Source organism: Diaphorina citri, unplaced genomic scaffold (genome assembly GCF_000475195.1).
Source record: "Diaphorina citri unplaced genomic scaffold, Diaci psyllid genome assembly version 1.1 scaffold175, whole genome shotgun sequence".
NCBI lineage: Eukaryota > Metazoa > Arthropoda > Insecta > Hemiptera > Psyllidae > Diaphorina > Diaphorina citri.
Genome location: NW_007377612.1, coordinates 210733 through 225550, shown reverse-complemented (window position 1 = coordinate 225550; position 14818 = coordinate 210733). Strand labels below are relative to the sequence as shown.

Genomic DNA, 14818 nt, shown 5'->3' with positions numbered 1-14818 from the left:
TATGTTTAAAATAAATAAAGAAATAAAACATTGTCTGTCTTTTTTGCGTGTGATCGCCCTGTGATCCCCCCCCCAACATAAATATGTTGGGGGGGGGGGGGATCACAGTTCCGATAATCTGTACAAATTCTGAAAGGGGGCGATCGTAGAGAAAAGGTTGGGAAACACTGTTTATGTGGAGGGGGGGATCACAGTTCCGATAATCTGTACAAATTCTGAAAGGGGGCGATCGTAGAGAAAAGGTTGGGAAACACTGGTCTAGGATTACATCATACTGAAAGTAAACCAGGAGAAAATGCCAACCATCATGAACTACAGGTTGACCCGAGATACAGAACTTTGTCCTTTCAGGTGAGTTATACTACCTAATTATAGTAATATGTTGGGGGGGGGGCGATCACAGTTCCGATAATCTGTACAAATTCTGAAAGGGGGCGATCGTAGAGAAAAGGTTGGGAAACACTGAGTTAGAGTACCTAATTATAGTAATTATACGTAGTTAATTATCTATCTTGTCCACAGACATCTGGAAAAAGACCGCAGACATCCTGCTTAGCCCAAGCGCCCTTGAAGTAATACTAATAACCTACGAGTACCTTGGTTGTATTCGAAGTGATCAATACGCTCGCCTGGTAAACAGGAGGGCGGGGATTCGAACCCAGCCGAGGCATGGAATTTTATCCTCATTTATTTGAGAATTTGACATAATAATGGATGTCTAAGGGTTAGGTGGTATAAAACGCCTCCGGCATCAACCTCGCCTAGGATTACCTTCCACTCAAGAGTCTATTATTATTATTATTATTATTATAATAGAGTACATAATTAGAGAGCTATATAAATAAGTCTGGCTGGGGGACTTTAGGAAGGATACCAGCCTGAAATTTCCCTTGCTAAAAAAAATAGAAAAGGTTGAGTGCGAAGGGCAGCCCACTCGTAAACTTTTTGCAGCCAAAACCAAATGTCTGCCCAAAGCAATCACCCTAGGAAAATAATTTATTATATCGATCGAGACAAAGGTTTTTTTTTTTTCCTTACAAAACCCGCCTACACCTATAGTAACAATCTGAGGTCAGTAAATTTGGTGTCAAATTTTTCCTCTCATAAATCACGAACAAATCTCTATTATGACAAGAGAATCTTCGAAACATTAAGAGAACCACCATTTTTCTACCTACATAGGTCTCGTACACCATTCATCATCTGTAATTGGACATTTTTTAAAAGTAGGTATGATAGGTGTACCTACCTGTTTCAACTTTCTTTTTTCAAAAGGCGGTGAATGCTCAGTTTCTAATGGCAAAGAGAGAAAAGGACCTTTTAAGGTAAAAAATTGTATGATCGCCTGAGAATACTCCTGATTATGCAATGCGCACAGCATAAATGGTGGATGTGTCAATATGCCCAACCAAATCTGATTAATATTTGCAAATGAAATTCGATGGATAGGTACTTTTATGTCAGTAAATCGAACCCCGGACTTTCTGAATAGTCGTAAGCAAGCGCGTTACCTCTAGACATATCTTACGCCTTGAAATTCGAATTTCAAGGCGAAGCAGAGGGTTTCCCGAGGGGATTTCTTGATTTTCTTTTCTAACTCTCTTTCTTAGCCCTCGAAATCCTTTCCCTTCTTCACTTGATCCAACGGAACATAACGTTAATAGGGAAAAGTTTTATAATGCGGGAAAATTGTGTTTGAACCTCCCTTCCTCACCCTTCTCCCTCCCTATTTTATGGCAAGAGGAAAAAGTATGGTAGGTATGAAGAAAGAGAAGAGGGAATGAGAATGAGAGAGCTAAATTGGGTCTGTGTGTGGCTGACCTATTTATTTTGAAAATTACTGCGGCCCTTCGGTCCCAGGATAAAAGTGAAATTCACTCGAGGATGTTTGTTTAATTAAAATTACTTCATATTCATCATGTTTACTTTTAGTCTTTGGATCCAGAACCAGAATGTGTAAATAAACGAGTACCCAGCTCTGTAGCTGATCGTTTACTCGTGCGTATAAGCTCAAGATAAGTACCTTTCTTCTGGTACTTGATAAAATTTTTCCTGCCGAGCTCCTTACTAGCTCCTTATCCTTCTTTGACAGTTTCAATTCTCTATTTTTCTCTTTGCTTGACATCAAAAAGAACATTGCTTGAACGAGAGCTGAAATAATTTCTACCTACATAGGTCTCGTACACCATTCATCATCTGTAATTGGACATTTTTTAAAAGTAGGTATGATAGGTGTACCTACCTGTTTCAACTTTCTTTTTTCAAAAGGCGGTGAATGCTCAGTTTCTAATGGCAAAGAGAGAAAAGGACCTTTTAAGGTAAAAAATTGTATGATCGCCTGAGAATACTCCTGATTATGCAATGCGCACAGCATAAATGGTGGATGTGTCAATATGCCCAACCAAATCTGATTAATATTTGCAAATGAAATTCGATGGATAGGTACTTTTATGTCAGTAAATCGAACCCCGGACTTTCTGAATAGTCGTAAGCAAGCGCGTTACCTCTAGACATATCTTACGCCTTGAAATTCGAATTTCAAGGCGAAGCAGAGGGTTTCCCGAGGGGATTTCTTGATTTTCTTTTCTAACTCTCTTTCTTAGCCCTCGAAATCCTTTCCCTTCTTCACTTGATCCAACGGAACATAACGTTAATAGGGAAAAGTTTTATAATGCGGGAAAATTGTGTTTGAACCTCCCTTCCTCACCCTTCTCCCTCCCTATTTTATGGCAAGAGGAAAAAGTATGGTAGGTATGAAGAAAGAGAAGAGGGAAAGAGAATGAGAGAGCTAAATTGGGTCTGTGTGTGGCTGACCTATTTATTTTGAAAATTACTGCGGCCCTTCGGTCCCAGGATAAAAGTGAAATTCACTCGAGGATGTTTGTTTAATTAAAATTACTTCATATTCATCATGTTTACTTTTAGTCTTTGGATCCAGAACCAGAATGTGTAAATAAACGAGTACCCAGCTCTGTAGCTGATCGTTTACTCGTGCGTATAAGCTCAAGATAAGTACCTTTCTTCTGGTACTTGATAAAATTTTTCCTGCCGAGCTCCTTACTAGCTCCTTATCCTTCTTTGACAGTTTCAATTCTCTATTTTTCTCTTTGCTTGACATCAAAAAGAACATTGCTTGAACGAGAGCTGAAATAAGAAATATATGAATATTTAATAGGTACAAAAAAAAGTTCATAATTTCCCTTTTGTCTTATATTTTCCTCTTTGGAAAGTTGAAACTCAAAAACAAAGACTATGTTTGTATCAAAATAAGTTCTTTTCTCATAAAAAAGGATAAAATACAACTAATACAAGATATAGGTAGTCTATTTTATGCAAAATAATATTGTAGAGCGAGGTTTTTTGTTTACACATTCAGAAATTTTTAACCTAACCCACTCAAAATGGATAGTTACATACCTAATTCTGTCATAGAACCTGATCTTTCTTTGCAAACCTGAAGGTTCATAGTTGTTCTTTAAAAGAAAAAAAAAAGTAAAAATTCCGTGTACAGTACGTCTCTACTCTTTACGATGGGTTCAAATTTCATTTCATACTACTCTTACTCATACAATAAGGTACCTACTTAGTACCTACCTTCTCACTTTACTTCACCACTAAGCTTAGGCTTTTAGTTTTCATTATTTATTTAAAAAGAGCTTTTCCTCACTCTTGTGAAGTTTTTTTTCTTTCTACGAAAATATTCTGAGGGGTCCTCGAGTTTTAAGCCCTCATAGTAGTACATTGTGTACACAAATGTAAAACGCAAGAATATAAAATGGGTACCTACCTACCCACTTGAGTTGGAAAAACATTGTTCAAGTATTTTTCGGTGTGTTTAACTTTGTAGCAGTCTGAGGGTGGGAGGCAGGGGTCGTCGAAAGTTCATTGGAATGAAGGAACACGGGGCAGTGCGGAATCTTTGTTTGTTCTTAACTACTCACAAGTTATAATAATCCGAAATAAAGGAAAATAAACGAAACACCTAGGGGATTCGTAAGGAAATTTTGCTTTCTGAGTCCTTGAAAAATTAATTAAAGCTACCAGAGTAAAATTTGCAAGTTCAACAGTCAAATTTACCGAGAGAAATTTTATGTCAACTCTAAAACTGGTTAGGAACTATTCAAATAGGAATACTTTGTTTTGTTATACTTGCAGCTACGTACATGACAAAAATTGAACATTTAGCAGATCTTCATGGGCGCAATACATGCAGCAAGCAGGGCTTCAGTCTTATAATTATGGAGGAAAATAGACACATAAAGAAACCCACCTACTGGAAAAATAAATCACCAAAAACAATCATGAAACCAAAAAATATCCAGAAATAATAAACCTAGATTAATAAACCTTCATTATTTTATAGGTAGGTACTTGTACTTTTTGAATAGGTACCTCAAGTCTCCTTCTCTTTCTCTAGGCTCCTGTCCTTTATGTTGATTTTAAAAGTATTGTTTTACATAGGAACAAAGTTTACAAGGCCTGTTCCTAGCCTATTTTATAGGTAGGTACTTGTACTTTTTGAATAGGTACCTCAAGTCTCCTTCTCTTTCTCTAGGCTCCTGTCCTTTATGTTGATTTTTAAAAGTATTGTTTTACATAGGAACAAAGTTTACAAGGCCTGTTCCTAGCTCATTCAGAAAGGACTGAATAAACAAGAGAATCGCTAATAGTTATTGATAATGATAATAGGTAACTATTTACCTTTTTTGCCTATGAATAATTCATGTTATAATTATCAGTAATCTGCATGTATGGGGACTATAGGACTATTTCGTGCTGAAAATACCCACTGTAAAACTTCGGTCTACTTTGCTAGCCTAATAATGTGACGCTTGTCTGGTCTGGTAAATATTCCAACTGTTTTCATTATAATACCTGTCACAAATGTCGTTCCACTTTTAATAAATCTCGATAATTTTTATGGCTTAATTTGGACTAGAACCAGTCTGGCTGAGGGACTATAAACAGAGAGTAGATCAGCGTCTAGCTAGGGGACTATAAACAGGGAGTAGACTTGTCCAAATTTCCTCACGCTATATCAATGGTTCCTAGCTACAAAAGGGGGACTTCCAAATTGCAATTGTGGCATTAGGGAGCAGGGTATGGGAACGAAGCAGAGCCTTTGACTTCGTAAATTTTACGCCTCTACCAATGAAGTGAATAAAAAATTATGTTGTACTCATGATTATGAGAACTTTTTTATGGAGTAAAGTTTGAAACTTTTTTTTCCAAGTTGAGACCTATACAATTTTATTATTATTACAGAAGTTGCGTTATTGAACAGGCTTTTGTTTCTGAAATTGAGGAAGGAAATAAGATGAACCTTTATTTCTTCCTCTCAAGACTCTCTGTTGTGGAAGGTTCAAGGATTTTTAATCTCTACCTTGATTATAAATCCTACAAGGAAATTTGTAGGTATGTACCTAATAGGTAATTATCATTGTTTGTAGGTATCAAGAATATTTGTCCCAAATTTATTTAAGACATATTCAGCAAAGTCTTTCCTCTGCCTCTTACTTTTTTCTAATTATGACAGTAATTGAAATAAAATCAAAATTTGAATTTTGCTCATACAGAGTAACATTTCGTACCCGTGTGGTTTGATGAAAATTCATAACTCTACCTCATCCTTAGGGCATCTAATTAAAGGCTTGGATTTTCTCCTGTTGTTTTGTAGTTCACTCTTTCATGTATTAGCATTCACTTTTTCTACCCCCGTACGTGTGAGTTTTTGTTTCTCATACCTACGCCTGTATATTTATTTACCTTTGGCCCCGAGTACGGGCGTTCCTTAACTGGAACAGGGGTGCTAAGAATCTCCCGATCAGCTCCTGTTTATCCCAAGAAAATACCGATGAAAATTGGTACCTGGAATGTGCGTAGTATGTGCGAAGAAGGGAAAATTGAAAACACTGTCAATGAAATGCAGAGACTGAACTTATCTATCCTAGGAATCAGTGAGATGAGATGGTCAGGCACTGGTCAGCGTGTAATAAATAATCACACCGTATATTACAGTGGAAATGATGATACAAACCATCGGAACGGAGTAGCTGTAATATTGGAAAAGAATGTAGCAAGATCTGTGAAGAATGTCATACCATACTCTGACAGAATGATATTAGTTCAAATTGAAACAACAAAAGTAAACACGAACATAATCCAAGTATATGCGCCCACAAGTACAGCTGAAGACGAAGAAATTGAATCTTTCAAACATATCTAAAATGTAGGTAGGTATGCTGATCTAAAATGTACATGTTAAAAGTGAAATACAACAGTACAACACATAAACTGTCAAATGCGGTGCGTTCACTCACGGAATGCATGGTACATCCAAATCTCTGGGATGTCTAGAGGTGGACAGGTTAATATATTACCATAGATGAAGATGCTAGAATAAAATATAAGTCAATGTTTTAACAGAGTTTTTCCAAGTATATGCGCCCACAAGTACAGCTGAAGACGAAGAAATTGAATCTTTATATGAAGACATGAACTACCTTATGAGGCAGTTGAAAAACAACGACATTACTATAGTAATGGGAGATCTAAACGCGAAAATTGGACAAGGGAAACAAGATTCTATAGTAGGAGATTTTGGATTGGGAGTGAGAAACGAACGTGGAGACATGTTTTTCAATTTCTGTGCTGCAACGGGCTGTTCAAATTTGTAAAAACATTCTTAAAAAATCAGATTTCTCTCAAAATGATTACATAGATTTATTAACAGAATATAGAGCATACATGTTTTTCAATTTCTGTGCTGAGGACAAGGGAAACAAGATTCTATAGTAGGAGATTTTGGATTGGGAGTGAGAAACGAACGTGGAGACATGTTTTTCAATTTCTGTGCTGGAAACGACTTGGTAATAACAAACACGTTCTATAAATTACCACCGAGGAGATTATATACTTGGCGTGCACCTGGTGATTCAAAAGAAAACATCATCCGAAATCAAATTGATTACATAACTATAAACAAACGTTACCGAAACTCCATCCAGTCTGCTAAAACATATCCAGGTGCAGACGTGAATTCTGACCACAATTTATTGGTTGCTGAAGTAAACCTAAGATTCAAAAAATTGAACAATAAAAAGACACTTTTTTTTGACCCTTGGATATTTAACACCTTTTGTAATAAATTTATCATCTCTATGACCGTTTTTTCTTCTTCTCCTTCTTCTTCTTTTTAACTTCTAACTCATTGAAACATCTGACATGCAGAACATACCTTCTCTTAACTTCTTGTAAAACAGAAATAACTTGAGAACTCATTGGATTTGGGATAACTGATAGAAAATACATTAACTTCATTGGCAACTTTCATCGAAAAACTTACGAACTTTAAAGTTCGAGAAATAAAGCTAATCTTTTTTACTTCAACAACGAAGCTAGCAGGTTATGAAATAGAAAAAGCGGTGTGATGTTAACTCCAGATTGTTTACTAGATAGTCCCACTGGCCAGTGTATTCTCATAACTCATAACCTTGTCATTTGAGACGGGGATGTTTTTCATAGGTTGAGAGAGTTTCACGCAATAGGAGTCAGAAACACAAGTTGAAGGATAGGTACTCAATATAGGGCAAATAAATAGAACTTGAAATTTAGCGGTATCACCTTAGTAGCAATTGACTTTATGAAGTCTTAGCTTTGGTTTTGGACAGTTTGGACTTATTTGGACCTTGGTATTACCTCCTAGGTTTAGTATTCATGAAATATTATGTTGGTTAAAGCGGTATCACCTTAGTAGCAATTGACTTTATGAAGTCTTAGCTTTGGTTTTGGACAGTTTGGACTTATTTGGACCTTGGTATTACCTTCTAGGTTTACTATTCATGAAATACTATGTTGGTTGGTAAAGTACTGACCATGCAGAAGTTCCTGGGCTCCTTGCTTCAAAGTCCATTTAGTGAGAGGAAACAATCTTGGTTTGATTGTAGAGATGTCTGCAACGAGTCTCAGACCTGAATTTTTTCAAAGTAGAAAGCAAAATGATTTGAAAAACGTGTAGGAATTCTTCCTTTTTTTTTCTCAACACAAGCATAACAAGAAAGCCATTGCGTACGCCTACACGGGAATGAAACTTTTTCAAACTTTTTGCCTCAAGAGTAATTTTAGTCTGAAAATGAATGGGGAATGATTCAGAAGAAAAGAAGATAAAAAGAAAATAAAGGAAATAAAAAGGGAGAAAAAGAAAAATCACTCTCTGTAACAAAATGTTCTCTAGGTACCAACCTGGCCATATTGTATTTAAGTAGCTTTGAAATTTACAGCTCCTGTTTTGGCATTTGGCAAGCTATAGTTTCGAAGATTTTCAAAGAGGACTGTGAAATAAAACACTCTTTTTTAGATTTTTATTATTTTTGAGCGTGAAAATTGCAAAGGGCTCAAAGACAAAGAGTTGTGAAGTCAAAGGGGAGCTTGAAAAATTATATTTCTATTATTTTATTGTTAAGCGAACACTTTTTCCTAGGGGGAAACGTTTTGAAGTTTATATTCGATGGTAATACTACTTCTTGTGACACAAAGTTCCATAAATACGAGTTTGTATGACTTTCTGGAGAATATCTAGGTACTACACTACAGAAATGTGCTTTCATTTCTCATTTGTGTCATCCTGTCATCTCAGGAATTGCAACGTTACATCTACTGAAACAAATTTGGCCAAATTTGCAAATAGCATAGGTACGTTAGTTTCTGGATGTGATTTCTCAAAACGTCCAAATTTGAACTGGCAAAGTAAAAGTAAAACTAGATTTAGGCTTGAAAATATAATAAGATATGCATCATAAGATGAAACTGTGTTTACTTCCTATTCGAAAGATATGTACTTTATAATATACCTACCTGATATTTTTTTTTATTTATGTTTTTGTGTCTTCATCTTTCAGAAATCTTTCGACACGAAAACTACTTTTATAAAAATCCACGTTCCGCTTCCTGTGATTGAGAGATACGCCGAAGTAATGAATCTGAAAATGCCAGTAAAAGTAAGTCCATATTATGCATTGAAGACATTTTCGTTTAATTTCTGTCGAAAGGTTCTAGGAAGGTGGTCAAAATGTTAATCTTTTGAACCTTTTATAAAGGTACACTAAAAATTATCCATGGAGTTAAGCTATTATTTTAATGCATGTATGAGGTGTTGAAGTTCAGTACCTAGGTGAAAAAATAATAGTACCTTGGTAATATTTTTTACAACATAGCAAGTACAATGCGGGAGAGATTTACGAGAAATATCCCCCAAGATAATACCCACATCTTTTCGTAAATGAAAAAATAAACATGCCATGAAAAGATTTTTCACCTTTATTATTTTTCGTTTATTTTTTCCAGAGACTTATTACGCCTTGAAATTCGAATTTCAAGGCGAAGCAGAGGGTTTCCCGAGGGGATTTCTTGATTTTCTTTTCTAACTCTCTTTCTTAGCCCTCGAAATCCTTTCCCTTCTTCACTTGATCCAACGGAACATAACGTTAATAGGGAAAAGTTTTATAATGCGGGAAAATTGTGTTTGAACCTCCCTTCCTCACCCTTCTCCCTCCCTATTTTATGGCAAGAGGAAAAAGTATGGTAGGTATGAAGAAAGAGAAGAGGGAAAGAGAATGAGAGAGCTAAATTGGGTCTGTGTGTGGCTGACCTATTTATTTTGAAAATTACTGCGGCCCTTCGGTCCCAGGATAAAAGTGAAATTCACTCGAGGATGTTTGTTTAATTAAAATTACTTCATATTCATCATGTTTACTTTTAGTCTTTGGATCCAGAACCAGAATGTGTAAATAAACGAGTACTTAACCAGCTCTGTAGCTGATCGTTTACTCGTGCGTATAAGCTCAAGATGTGGTACTTGATAACATTTTTCCTGCCAAGCTCTTTACTAGCTCCTTATCCTTCTTTGACAGTTTCAATTCTCTATTTTTCTCTTTGCTTGACATCAAAAAAAACATTGTTTGAACGAGAGCTGAAATAAGAAATATATATATATATGAATATTTAATAGGTACAAAAAAAAGTTCATAATTTCCCTTTTGTCTTATATTTTCCTCTTTGGAAAGTTGAAACTCAAAAACAAAGACTATGTTTGTATCAAAATAAGTTCTTTTCTCATAAAAAAGGATAAAATACAACTAATACAAGATATAGGTAGTCTATTTTATGCAAAATAATATTGTAGAGCGAGGTTTTTTGTTTACACATTCAGAAAGGACTGAATAAACAAGAGAATCGCTAATAGTTATTGATAATGATAATAGGTAACTATTTACCTTTTTTGCCTATGAATTATTCATGTTATAATTATCAGTAATCTGCATATATGGGGACTATAGGACTATTTAGTGCTGAAAATACCCACTGTAAAACTTCTGTCTACTTTGCTAGCCTAATAATGTGACGCTTGTCTGGTCTGGTAAATATTCCAACTGTTTTCATCATAATACCTGTCACAAATGTCGTTCCAATTTTAATAAATCTCGATAATTTTTATGGCTTCGTTTGGACTGGAACCATCAACCTTCTGATCCGGAGTATACCGCGTCCCTACTCCATTGACGTTGGTTTTATAATTCCAATTATACCCTTTCTTACCACAGAGAGTTTTCAGTTAGGCCAGAGTTAAAGAAATTCTGACCTGTGTAAATCAAATTGGTGACGTCAACGAAACCCCTTGACACTGTGTTAACTTTCAGAGGTAAGATCGGACATAACTCTATTCTTTGTTCAAGGACCAAGGCCTCAAAGCGATCACTCTAAAGCTGATTGAGAGGCCGACGACAAACGCCGACCCCATCTGAACATGGGAAAAGGCGAAGAAGAACAATTTGGACTAGAACCATCAACCTTCTGATTCGGAGTCTACCGCGTCCTTACTCCACTGAGGTTGGGTTTATAATTCCAGTTATTCCCGTTTTTACCACAGAGAGTTTTCAGTTAATCCAGAGTTAAAGAAAACCCTCGACACTGTGTTAACTCTCAGGAGTAAGATCAGGCATAACTCATTATTTTTTGTCCCAGGACCAGGACTGTGATGGCGTCAAGACCCTGTATTTTACTGACCAGCGGCGGAAAATTGATCTGGTACTGGTATATGAAGATGAAAGTCATGAAGGATTTGACAGCAAAATTGAAGAGGGATACGCTGACGAGAGGACGGTGTTTCGACAGAAGTTTGAGGAGAGTTTGATTAAAGAAGGATTGGAGACGGAGGTGGTGCCAAAGGAGGTAAGATTTTCACAGTTGTTGTTGTTATGGTTGTAGGTAGGAGTCTATTGGCACCAAAAATCAGATTTCCCCAAGATAATTTTCAAATATTTCAAAAGCCGCCATATTTATTGTCAAAAACTCAAAACTTGAAAGCTAAAAAATCAAAAAGATTTTTTTTCTTTATCAATCAGTAGAGTTTCATAGCATGGATTATTCATAATAACAAGATAATTTTCAAATATTTCAAAAGCCGCCATATTTATTGTCAAAAACTCAAAACTTGAAAGCTAAAAAATCAAAAAGATTTTTTTCTTTATCAATCAGTAGAGTTTCATAGCATGGATTATTCATAATATTTTCTTATTTCTTATAACACTTTCTATGCCTACGAAAATATCCAGAGTGTTTAAAATTATTACAATAATAACAAAATAGTCCAAGCCAATATTGGGGTTTAGGATAAAGAAAAAAAAATATAGGATCAAAATTTAGGATCATAGGAACCATTTGGCACCAAAAACCAAAAAACGATTTTTTTGACATACGGCATTTTCGCTTAGCATTATTATTGAACTAAGTCCTCTGAGCTTTTTAAATATGGAGGAGTATGTTTTTTACCTTATTCTTTTTTTCTTTTTCCTCTTCTTCTCCCTTTTTCCTTATCTTCTTCTTCTTTTTCTTCTCTTTCTTCTTCTTCCTCCTCCCTATATTTAGTCTATTTTATTGTTGCCACGTGCCTTCAGCATTGTGACCATTGCTATTATGGAAGTGCTAGTCAGAATTACCCATGAGCATATTAGAGCTTCTATCGCTATCGCCCATTATCTACATGCAATCTAACATGTGAATTGTATGCATTATGCAACTACCTTTAGTCTTTGGTGACACCAACGAAATAGATGCCATAGACAGGTTAATTTTGATATGAAAATCTAATATACCTACATAAGGTACTGTTCTATGCCACTTGTAGAAAGAGTGAAAGATTATTAAAGTTTCAATTTTAGAGTTGTCATCTAATAGGTTCTTGAAAGTTTGAAGAACCCTTCAGGAATTCTCTAACTTTTCCAACTTTGTATTTACCTTTCCAAACTTTCAGATTTAGTTAGGCACTCGTGCTCTCTTTAAAGTCCTTCTTTGTGGGTAGGTAGAAACTATAGTTTGCCAGATTCTCTCTGAAAAGGTTAAGTTTTGACCATATTTATAAAACATGCATGCTGTGCACATTTCATAATCAGAATAATTTTCAGGCGATCATACAATTTGTGCACACCTAGTTACTCGTACTCTGCCTATGATAGGGTTGTTTCTTTGATTGACGAAAATCTTTGAGAGCATTTTTTTTTTCAACAGGAAGGAAAATTCTGTCCTCGACCCAAAAAATCAACGAAAGGGGCTCTAGTTAAACTTTTCAATTCAGAATCGGAGCTGAGCTTACAAGAACCGTCCTTTTATGCCGCCACAAGTGACTTGGATAGGGAAGAACAGTAAGATAACTAGTTAATTATAATAGTATTTTTTATCTACATAGCCCCCCTCCTCTCAAAAGATGGGTAGTCCCACACACGTAAGCATTTAATTTGCCTTCTTTATCCACCAAGTTACTCGGAAATGAAGCAGGTGCATTTTTTAACCATATGGTAGATAATTTCTTCTATTCTCAGCATATAATTTTCTTAAATCTCAAGAACTAACCAAGTACTTAAACTTGGGAAATAAAACGGTTGTAAAAAGCTGTGAAATCACCACGTAAAAAGTACTTCACTAAATAAATGAAACTTTTACGATTTATTTTCACTATCTTATCTCTGCAAGTTTTAAAACCCACTTCAGAAACTCATACTTAATGGAAAAATATTGACTCGATTTATTTTACACTCTAAATAAACTGCAGGACAGAGTTATTGGGAGTTGTAGGTAGGTTTTTAATGATTTTCTCAATATTCTCTTCACAGATTTGTAGTCAAGGAGAGAGACCGAGAGTACACCTCTGCTCAGAGAAGTCAAATAGCATGGCAAATTCTTACACGAGCTAAATACGGCGATGAAAACCAAGTAAGTCCACTCGTGAAAAATTCGGAAAATATGTACCTACATAAATTGGTATGTAGTAAAAGTAGGTACTCACTACTAAAACTAAACCAATATCAGTTTCTCGACTCTAGCAGTACTTACTATACGTTTCAATTTTAATACCAAACTAGTCAAAATTAGGTTCTACTGTTGGAATTCGAACCTGCACTTTCCCGCTTTCTGGACTGACGCAGAAACCGGTAATCTTCGATTCTTGAAATGATTTTCAACCTCACTTCTTGGTCTATAATTAGTTAAAGATTTCCTAAACCTTTTAAAAAGTCTTCAACCTTATTTTCCAGGTAGGAATCCGACGGCTTATCAACAACAATACTTACTCAGCTGTGTTTCCTCTTCATGAGGGTTGTTATAACAGGGACGAATACACCGAGCAGGGAGAACTTCTGGACCGAAGAGTTAGTATGCTTTTAATTAATTACCTTTGTTTTAATTACCTAAAAAATAATCTAATTACCTTTAATTATTTTAACCTTGAAAATTCAACATTATATTCTTCTAATAAATTAACGTTAATAGATAGGTAGGTATCTCACTAAATTTTATTTATCTAAAAATAAAACTATTTGTTGACATGTATTATTTTCAGTCTAGATTTCAAATTGTCTCAAAATAAGACCATTTTTTTTAACATTTTATTTTTGCATAAAATATTAGAAAATTCTTTCCTTGATAACTATTCCGATCATAGTGAGGCTGAATCCCATACTTCATAGAAAAACAGATAAGAAAGGAAAGATGAGATAGAACCACGTTGAAAGATATCGTGAGAAGGGAAGGATATCAATCTAAATGGAAATGATTTTAAAACAACAAAGACGATGTCAAAGCTTAGACTTCATACTTTTTTCCCTTCAGTTTCAGGAAAAAGGATAGATTAGTGAGTGGGTGTGGATGAAAAGGACATTATTTCTGAACAAAAAACCTTTTGTGACTTTGTGATATTGCAGAAAATAATGGAAAGATCTCTTGTGCAACATAAATCTCTCTGATATACAGTCTATTGTCAATTAACGTTAGTTTATTTTTCAACAAAATCAATAATGGATTTCCTACATTCTCAGACATGGTACCAAGTAGAGAGTCTCTCTTTACATTCAGTACTCGGTCTACCTAAAGTTTAATAACCAAATAACGAGAAATATCCCCCAAGATAATACCCACATCTTTTCGTAAATGAAAAAATAAACATGCCATGAAAAGATTTTTCACCTTTATTATTTTCGTATATTTTTTCCAGAGACTTATCCCCATATCGGTCAAAGCCTGGGTAAGTGAACCGCTTTATTTTCGAAGTTTCGAAGGGTATGCAACCATTATTATGTTTATGTACCATTTTTTTTTCTTTTTTTTTTAGAGTTCATTTTTCAACAAAATCAATAATGGATTTCCTACATTCTCAGACATGGTACCAAGTAGAGAGTCTCTCTTTACATTCAGTACTTGGTCTACCTAAATACCTAACGTTTAATAGCCTCATAACTTCTAACTTCTAGTACCATATAACATTATGTCACGT

At 35.2% G+C, this 14818-nt stretch overlaps 1 protein-coding gene across 1 annotated transcript in view; it reads left to right on the top strand.

Annotated features, from left to right (window-relative positions):
- The first annotated feature begins 1 nt into the window (after position 1).
- Positions 2-14818, top strand: part of LOC103505450 (anoctamin-4) — a 46913-nt gene continuing 32096 nt past the window's right edge. Inside the window, exons 1-6 of the mRNA XM_026820790.1 lie at positions 2-45; positions 243-351; positions 11020-11226; positions 12562-12695; positions 13164-13263; positions 13584-13697. Of these exons, the coding sequence (XP_026676591.1) occupies positions 2-45; positions 243-351; positions 11020-11226; positions 12562-12695; positions 13164-13263; positions 13584-13697 (708 nt within the window). The remainder of the gene's footprint in view (positions 46-242; positions 352-11019; positions 11227-12561; positions 12696-13163; positions 13264-13583; positions 13698-14818) is intronic.